Raw genomic sequence first — 10,060 nt, 5'->3', positions numbered from 1 at the left:
CCTCCTTCCCTCCTTCCCTCCTTCCCTCCTTCCCTCCTTCCCTCCTTCCCTCCTTTCTTTCCTCTCTCCCTCTCTCCCTCACTTCCTTCCTTCCTCCTTCTCTCCCTCACTTCCTTCTTTCTTTCCTTCCTTTCTTCCTCCCTCCTTCCTTCCTTTACTCTTTCCCTACCTCTCTCCTTCACTTCTTTTTTTTTCCTTCCTCACTTTCTTCCTTTTAAACAAAACAAGGTTTCAATAGTTTCCCAGGCTGACCTCCAACGGGCTATGAGGCTGAGAATGACCTAAATTCTAATTCTCCTGCCTCTACCTCTCAAGTGCTGGGATCACATGTGCGCGCATGCGCGCGCACACACACACACACACACACACACACACACACGCACACACGCACACACGCACACACAATTTATTCAGTGTTAGGGACAAAACCCAGGTCTTCTTGCAGTCTAGGCAAGCATTCTTCCCTCTGATATACAGACCCAGTATCCACCCCTTTCCTTTCACTAGCTCCAGATGATGACGATGATGACGATGACAATGATGATGAGTTTAGTTACGCTTTATTCGTGTATTTGTGGGAAGCGGGTGGGGCATGAAGAAGCCAACGGTGGTCAAGAGTAAGGCGTGGACAAGACTGTTTGCCAGGCAGTGCTGATTCTCAGCCTAGTTTGACTTCTCTGGACACTACAATCTCTGCTGGACGCCTGAGCGGGGCTTCGGTGGGCCCTGCGTGCCCCGCGTGCCCTGACTTGCCTTCTGGTCTCATCCCACGCCGGAGCCAGAGCATCCTCTCTGCTCCACTCTAAAGATCCACCAGGCCCAAACTTGTTGGCCTCCCAGGTTGGGCTGTCCCCCCTCCCAGTCTCCTGGCAAGAGCTGAGTCATGCTGCAAGCCTGGGCTAGAGAAGCCATCTCTCGACGGAAATGACGCAGACTCCTGCTCTGGGCGTCACACCGAATGGTGTGTCATGATGCCCTGTCTGTGTCCCATGAAAGTAAGGTTGTGCCCTGTCTTAGTGCACATCCCAGAAAAGGAACTTTGTGGAGGTTGGCTTAATTGAATTAAACTTTGATAGGGTTGGTCCAAACGCCCACGTCTAGCTCTGAAAAATTATTTTGAGGTTTTTCCCTTCGTCACAAAATACTACATGTGTTTATTTACTAATTGACTAGAGTGATTTTCAAATCATGTTCCCCATCACAGGATCTCCCAAGCTCTGCACCCTGAAGTATAGGGGTGTCAGGGAAAGCACCAGGATGGGGAGATCTGTGCCCTTGGGGCGGAGCCGTATCCAGCAGCCCCCCCATTCTCCACTGAAGCTCATTTTCTCCTTTCCTCTCCTGATCACCTGGGTGCTTTCCCCTAAACTGCTCTGGTTTTCACATTGCATTGATTTCCCTTCTGATCCTGGGTTCAACTGAATCAAACTGCCCTTTTTTCTCGCCACCATCCCAAGGAGTTTCCATCAAGAACCCAAGGACGCTAGAGCGCAGGCACAGTCCAGCTAGAAATGCTGTAACCAAGGGAGGGAGGGATGGGGTTGGGACTAAGCACCCAGTACTGAGAGTCTCCGCACTTGTTCGGAGTTTTCACTTCCAAATGATTAAGCCAAGTGTTTCTATGAGCTGTACTAATTGGCAGAGGTTTCCTTCTCCTGTGGTAGTGATGACTGTGTGTATTAAAATGCAGTTTCTGGGATCAAGCCCAGTGCCTTGTGCAAGCAGGGAAGCACTCTGCTGTCAAGGTATTTTTAACAAAATTTCACTATAAACTTGCCTAAGAAACTCAAGATCCTCCTGCCTCAGTCCTGAATCAATGTTTGGTAGTCACAGAACCTAGAACTTTCTATGGGAGCCACTTTTTTACCCTCTCTCTAATAGGAGATTTTTCTTGGTTTCTGTGGAGGTGTTGGTCCCGAGCAAAAAAAAAAAAAATCTTCCAGACAAACTGCTGGGGAAAACAGCTGGGGAAATGGGCGCTGTCCAGACACTGAACAATCACATATATTGGATGGGCCATCTCTTGGTTGGTAAAGTCCTTGCCTAGCATATGGAAGGTCCTAGCTTCAATCCCAAACACCACGCCACCACACACACACACACACACACACACACACACACACACACACACACAGTCTCTGTCGCTCTCTGTCTGTCTCTGTCTCTGTCTCTGTCTCTGTCTCTGTCTCTCTGTCTCTCTCTCTCTCTCTCTCAAACTACATCAAAAATGCCCATGATGACTAAAACAGGTTTCCTCCCAAAAGCTACCCACATCCTAGCTCAGGGGGGTGCTGCCCTGTGGCGTGTCCACTCTGAACTTCCTCCTCTTAACAGGGTTCCCTATGGGCCTTCGTGTCTAGGAAAGAATTGAGGCACACAGACAAAACAATGACTATAGGAATGATGGAGCCAAAGAGACTGCAATCAAAATGGGAAACTGGGTGTCCTGTCAGAGCGTGAGCTAAGAGACTTGAGGCAGGGAGCAGGGATGGGCAGGGTTAAGGAATTTTTTAGAGGAAAGGTGCCGTCTGGGATGTGTGAAGATGCTGTGATCGATCAGATGTCAGACATAAAAAGCACTGCAGACTGCTTGGGAACTCCAGGCTATCAACCGCCCAGCCCCCACACTGTCTAGAGAAGTGAAATGGAGTCCTGGGTGTGGCCTCAGCTGTGGGCAGCATCAGAAAGGGGCTGGTGTGGGCTTTGAGAAATGATTGAAAGTATCCAGCTTAGGGCCTGTGTCCCCCACCAGAGATATATGGGCTTCTGTTTTTCCACTCCAGGTGATAAAACCAGCAGGATTTAATTCTGCAGTGTGTCTGGGAGGTCAAACAGCCTGCATTAGCATCTGTCTTCATGTTCTATAGCTGTCTTGACAATCGTCACACCCAGAGGAGCTTGAAGCTTAGAAATCCATTCTCTGATCCTGGAGACCAGAAGTCTGAAGCAGGAGCAGGTTCAGCTCTTACCAGAGGCTCTGGGGAGTCTGTTTTCCAAGCTAGCTGGTTGTCAGCACCTCTACCATTCATTACATAGTGTTCTTCCCTGTGTGTGTCTGTGTCCAGATTTCCTCTTTTAAGGACGATGATCATTGTATCGGGATCCACTCTAACCTTGTATTACTGTTTAACTGTCACATAATTTGTTTATAACAACACAGATGCTAAGTTACGCATATTGTCTCATGCATAAGCACTAAAGGTCAAGGTGTAAACGAGAGTATTTTTGTGTATGCACACATGTTCATGTGTGCTCAGGTGCACATGTGTGTGAATGCATCTCCACGGGGTGGGGCACGGGACATGCCAGAGGACAGCCTCAGGTATCATTCCTTAGACACTATCCACCTTGTTTAAAACAAGGTCTCTCATTAATCCGGAACTCAACAAATAGACTGCACTTGCTGGCTGCTAAAAAGGAAAAAGAATAAGAATATGCCCTTTAATCCATCCTTTCCACTCAAAATCTCTCGAAATCACCACTTTTCATTTTCAAAAATGCATAAATTTTAAAGAGCCTTCTTCCACGCTGTCCCCTCAGGCCCTGGCATGTTATCCAGTCTCACACAACTCATGCCCATTCCCATCTCTGGGCACTGGATTAGAGAAGTTTCAGGTTAAGTTTCAGGGTTTTAAAACGTGATTATGCAATAAAAGACACAAAGAATAACAGAAACTCCTGTGTTCCCATTACTCTGCTTGAAACAAATAAGCATAAGCAGTTTGTATCCCACCCTCTCCACCACTGCCTAGCCGCCCCGGAGGACTACATGTGGGCTCTTTCATTTTCGTACCTTTCTTAGATTTTTGGTGTTGAGCCTTCTCTCCAGCCCTGCATACCTTTCTTAACACTTGAACTGCATACATTTAGCAGCAGACAGCTTTAATTTGCTTAATTGGTCTAAATTTAGGTACTTTAGAGGTATATCCCTTCTTGATGCCATTTCTCTGACTGGATCTGTATTGACAAATTTCCCTCTCATCTTTTTCTGTGGCATCATTTTGTCACTGTCTTTTCTTGTTTATTTCTTCCTTTCTTTTTTTTTAAAAAAAGATTTATTTATTTTATTTGTATGAGCACTCTATCTGCACGTACACCTACATGCCAGAAGAGGGCATCGGATCCCATTATAGATGGTTGTGAGCCACCATATGGTTCCTGAGAATTGAACTCAGGATTTCTGGCAGAGCAGACAGTGAGATGAGCCATCTCTCCAGCCCTCTTTCTTATTTCTTTTGTGGTTTCTTATTTTAGGCAATGATCAAAGGTAAAGATTCGGTGATTCGAGAGCCTTCTCCCAGAGTACTTCATGGTACCAGAAGATGCCATACGAGCTTCCAAAGGAGGAAGGTAATCATCGCTCCTACCCAGCCACGATGCCCAAGAACCGAGACGCACAGCCAACATGGCAGGATAGCCCTCAGGGACAGTAGTGAGATGTATTCCTTGGCAGTAACCGACAGCTCTCTAATTGGAAGCAAGACCTGCTCAAAAGGAGGGAAGTCTAGTACTGGAAGTCTAGCCAACCACTTAATGCTACTGAAGTCATGGATTTGGGAAGAAAACCTCAACCACAACTTTACTAAACCAACATGATACATACTAAACATTTGTGTTTATAGCTGCAGATAAGTATAGTTCTCATCCTTCATCAAGGAACTTCTCTTTGCAATAGAAGGATAAAGATATAAATACACATATATACATACACACACACATACATACACATACACACACACACACACACACACATATATACAATCACACACACACACACATATATATACAATCAGTCAAAATGCAGAGTTGTGGAGCCTGGAAGCAACAGATTCATCTACAATATGACTCCCAAATTTAAGGCTCAGGTATCGCTGTGGAAGAGGTGTAGGGAGATTGGAAAAGCTAGAGGATCAGGGAGTTTGCTATGAGGTTGCATCTCCTGGTAATGTCAGAGGCTGTGCCCATGAATTCTCACCAACAGGACCACCTAAACATGAGATAAACGGGGATGATGCCATCGACAGGCTAAAGCGGTCTTAATCCTACACCACGAACTACAAGCAAGTGGGAAGTAGTGAAGGCGGGAGAAATGGTCTTCCCCAGGGAAAAGCACACCAACGGCTATCCAGTGCCAAGTGGCCAGCCCTCGGAACATACACACAAGTAACACCATGCAGACCGAGAAGGTTGTATTTGTGTATTTAGGAATATATATGTGGACAGACAACGAAGGGGTTCTGAGATCAAGTGACATAGGCTCGAACCCTATTTCTTCAACTTATTTCACAAAATCTTTTACAACTCTATGACTTTATTTCCTCCATCTCTCCCCACCCACGGAGGGGATTTAAAGCCTATTCAAGGTTCTAAAGGATCCCTGTACTTATGCCTGAGTAGTCACTCTTCACTCTTCTTATTGTCCCTTCCCTAGGTCCACCAGGAAAATTCTAATGGATGCTAAGGCCAATAGCCCATTCTGTGCTCAAAAGTCTCAGACGGATGTCAAAGCCACTGTGCCAAGTCTCAGCAATGACAGAGAGACATTTATCCACTGCAGTCAACAGTCATCCATCCATTCACAGAGATTTTCAATTCCTTTTTGAATCATCTATTTGAGGGAATTTTGCGTATGTGTATGGGGGTAGGGATGCTCTTGTGCATGCAGGTGTCTGTGTGAGCATCAATATGAAGACCAAAGGTCTTTGGGTTGCCCCTTAAGAGGTCTCTCACTGGCCTAGGACTCACTGATCAGGGTAAACCATCAGTCCAGCAAGCCTCAAGAATCTACCTGTCGCTGCCTCTCTAATGTGGGGATTACAAGGGTGGACAACCACAGCCAGTTTTCTTGTGTGGGTGCTGGGGACTGAACTCAGGTCAACCCCCCCTACATGGTAAAGCACCTTACAACTGAGTTGTCTCCTTAGCCTGAGAAGTTTCTACTTTAATGAGAACAAAACTGAAGATTTTAAATTTCCAGGTGTCTACAGACAGAACATGGATAGCGCATGGGTAGAGAATCAGGGCCGACGGTGTTCATGTGCCTGTGACTGTTGGTGACTATGTGAGGCTGTCTCTAGACCACAAAGCTGTGCCTGCTGTCAGACCTTCTGGAGTCTCTTGGCTACTCGCCTGGCTCAGTTGCAACATCCCCTATCATTATTACCAAGTATTGTTATGAAACACAATCAGTTCCAAAACTGGACTTAAATAACCTATTGAATTATCTGAGTTTATATTTTGCTACACTTTCATCAAATCCGGGATATCTGACCCAGTGTAGAACAGGATTTGCTTCAAATGCTATAGTATTTTGAATTATCCGACTGTTCTATTTTTATTCTCTAGTATAATACAGGTAGTTTTAAATATAGAAGTGTCCATGCATTTCTAAATGAAAATGGCTCTGTTAGCCTATCTGGCTTTTAAAAGAGTTTTCACATTTTTTTTTCTTGTTCATGATTTCCATCAGCAACAACAATGACTTCCATTCCAAGAGAAGTACCCTGTTGAAAACTAATTTGGTTTCAGCCCATGCTCTGGCAGAAAGGTATGCGTATAAATTTGAGAAACACACAAAAGTCAAATTGCAACTACTCAAGTCCAGACAAAGCACACACGCAAACACGTCTCTCACTGCTCATCTGAGCCTGTGCGTTTCTCCAATGCATACCTTAGAGTCTACTATAGGCATAAGAATGGATGAGCTGGGTACCCTAAATAAAAAAAGCAACGTGCTCCCAAAAGCAGATCAAATGTCTCAAAAGAAGAATAGACCCAGACATGTCTTGCCAAGTAGAATTCTATTGATTTCATTACAATGGCACTTCCAGACTGGTTTTACAGCCTTCTGCGGTGGTGACCCTCCCCCATCACAGCTTCGTCATCTGTTTCCTGCTTGGTGTCCTTGTGAATGCTCACGGGTTAGTCTAGCACGCTTCTAGCAAATAACTGCAGAATGCTCTGTGCTCAGCTACCCAGCAGGACGGGGGGGAACCTACTTACTTCTCAGAGCGTATTCTTTGGGCTTCAGTGAATTCAGATCAGAAAGGAATTCGTCAGTATCTTGCATGCATTTGAGAGAAATGTTTCTTGCAGGAGAAACCAAAGGGAACAAAGCATGCAGGCAAGCTAGCGAAGTGATGGCCATCATTTCTCAACCTGTCAGGATCGGCCTTCCCTTCTCAGACAAAGAGCCTAATATTTATGAAGCCCTTGTCTATAATGTGTTGGGGGGTGGGTAAATGTGACGCCTCTCACCCCTTAACAAGCAAAGAGACAAACCGCATCTCCTCAGCCACCTGCAAAGCGGACAGATAAACCATGGAAACCAGTTTATATACAATTTGTTATTGTTGAGTGGGTCAGGGCTGGGGATGTGGCGCCACTGGCCACCTGGCTCCCTTTAGTTATGCAGATTAACATGTCCAGCTCACAAGAATCAGACTCCGGTTCTCTCTGGCCTCCTATGTCCCTCTGGGTTTAAAAACAAAAACACGTTGATGACCTGTAGCAGCGATACTTGGGTTTTGCTCAAGCACGATGATAAATCCAGCCTGTAAAAATGACTGGCAGAAAGGTAAAGAAAGCAGGGCAAAGGTTATCCAACTCTTTACAGATTCACTGGACTCTGACGCGCGTGACCCACGGGAAGGAGCTCTTACTCCAGGCAGATGCACGCCCACTCACACGCAAAGGTTCCGAACACACATCCGGGAGAGGAAGTCATGCTGACTTGTCACTGTGCTCCTAGAGAACAGAATGTGTGGGTCACAAGGTAAAACAGTGTCACTGCAGAAAGGCTGTCGTCTTTAAATAGTAACGGCCGCATCTTCACTCCAAGGGCCACATGTCCGCACACCTCGTTCATGCTGCGGAAATACATCCTGTGGGTAACAGTGACTCCGTTGCGCGTTCTGCTAATGCTTAGAGCATCTTCTAGTATCCTAGGCTGCGGGTCTTGCCTCGAAAGAATGCACACATGTGTACACGTGTGTATATATAGGCACACACTCTCCCCAGTGTCCCTTTGATTCCTTTCGTCTCTCAGGACACCCTATCGGGAGAATTCTTGGCAGCCTCCCAGAAGCTGTGTGTGTGTGTGTGTGTGTNTATATATATATATATATATATATATATATATATATATATATATATATATATGTATATATATATATATATATACATATATAGTGTTTATGACTGGACATGATGATATATATATGGTTGGTTGGTTGGTTGGTTGGTTTTTCGAGACAGGGTTTCTCTGTATAGCCCTGGCTGTCCTGGAACTCACTCTGTAGACCAGGCTGGCCTTGAACTCAGAAATCTGCCTGCCTCTGCCTCCCAAGTGCTGGGATTAAAGGAGTGTGCCTAGCACTCAGGAGGCAGAGGCAGGTGGATCTGTGAGTTCAAGGCCAGCCTGGTATATATGGTATATAGTGAGACTCCGTCTGAAAAAAATAAAAAAGGTGTGTGTGTGTGTGTGTGTGTGTGTGTGTGTGTGTGTGGTGTGTTCTGTGTGCACACATGCAGAGGTCAGCATCAACTTTGATGGAGCCTGTTCTCTCCTTTCACCTTTATGTGGGATCCAGGGGTCAGACTCGGGCTGCCAGGCTTCTCTGGCAAGCATGTCACCCTCTGAACTGCTCAGGGTCAATTTCTACTTAATCTTTAAGTCACTGTTGGTTCCTCTAGGAAACCCTCCCGAGCTTCCCCCCAGGCAAGAATAGGGCAGGAGAACAGCCATTCTCTGTACCACCCACTGGTTTTGCACACTCATTACTCCACACGACAAGGTTTACCCTCCAGCTCTGTCAGACGCTGGTACAATAGTTAAAGTTCTGTTTGGGCCTGGGTCTGGGGGTCGCACCTAGGGTACCACGCCTGTTGGGCAAGCGCTCTACTGGTAGGCCCTCTTTTTACTTTCCATATTGAGGCAGGGTCTTACCAAGTTGCCTTGACTCCCTTGACCTCACTTTGTTGCCCATACAGCTCTCGGATGGCAGTCCACCTTCCTTATTCTCCCAGGTAGCTGGGATCACAGGCTTATGATCCATGCCCATCAGAGACTGGCTGACTTGTGCCATCTGTGAACCTTGCAAAATCGCCAGGTGTTTGTAGAATTACGTTAGAGCTCTGGACACACAAACACTTAAACTCTTCAGTCATACGCATTATAGCACAGTTAGTTGTCCATGACAACTGATTTTATCTTGCTACCCACCTCCCTAATGCTTGTCGTTGTTAAGTGTGTAGAGGGCTGGGATCATGACAGATTGCTTGCCTTTCTTGGAAGAATGATGTCCTAGGTTCAATACCAGGTACTGTACCCCTACATGAAAAGGTGAAGAGTGAATTGGGAGGGGGAAAAAAAAAAAAGAAGAGGCTTAGCTAATTTGAATATTGATGAGTGATTAAACAGAAATGTCTTTGAACCCTGGCATTATTCATAAAATGGTTACTCAAAAATCAGGATGAGAGGAGCTGAGGTTATAGATAGCTCAGTTGGGAGAGTGCTTATCTAGCATGCATGAGGCCTGGGCTCAATTCCCAGCACCATATAGATCAGGCAGGATGGCATATGTCTGGAATCCCAGCCCTGAAGAGGTAGAGGTTGGTGGATCAGATGTTCGAGGCCAGCCTAGCTACAGGAAACGGTCTCGACAAACAAACAAAAAACCTTACTTTTGGATAACTAAAAGTTTAAGATCCTTCGGATGTCTGTCCCAACTCCTAAAATAAAATAAAATAAAATTATGACTAATGGAAGTTTAAGGGAACTCAGACATTTCACAGGGATATTTTAGGCCCCTGATTTATGTAAGACACGGGGCTGGGTCAAGAAATAGGACAGGAAAACAAATATTGCCTTCCTCTCCTGCCAGTGGGCCCTCGTCATTTCCTGCTGCAGCAAGCATCAGCTGCCTAAAGTACACGTCAATGTGATACAGACAGTGTCGCTGGTCTCTAGCTGGGATGGGGACATGAGAAAAGATGGGTCTTTGTATTTGGGAGAGAGCAGAGCCATGGAAAAGCTGAGAAAGCTCATGCAGAGTATGAC

General features: G+C 45.8%; 1 protein-coding gene across 1 annotated transcript in view; it reads right to left on the bottom strand.

Moving 5' to 3' along the window:
* Positions 1–7,150, bottom strand: part of LOC110332970 (O-acyltransferase like protein) — a 45,839-nt gene extending 38,689 nt beyond the window's left edge. Inside the window, exon 1 of the mRNA XM_021214331.1 lies at positions 7,003–7,150. Coding sequence (XP_021069990.1) covers positions 7,003–7,150 — 148 coding nt within the window. The remainder of the gene's footprint in view (positions 1–7,002) is intronic.
* Positions 7,151–10,060: the final 2,910 nt, after the last annotated feature.

The sequence above is a fragment of the Mus pahari genome, chromosome 15 (assembly GCF_900095145.1).
Source record: "Mus pahari chromosome 15, PAHARI_EIJ_v1.1, whole genome shotgun sequence".
NCBI classification, from domain to species: Eukaryota; Metazoa; Chordata; class Mammalia; order Rodentia; family Muridae; genus Mus; species Mus pahari.
Note: the sequence above shows the minus strand (reverse complement) of the source record. Positions and strands in the feature narration are given on the sequence as shown.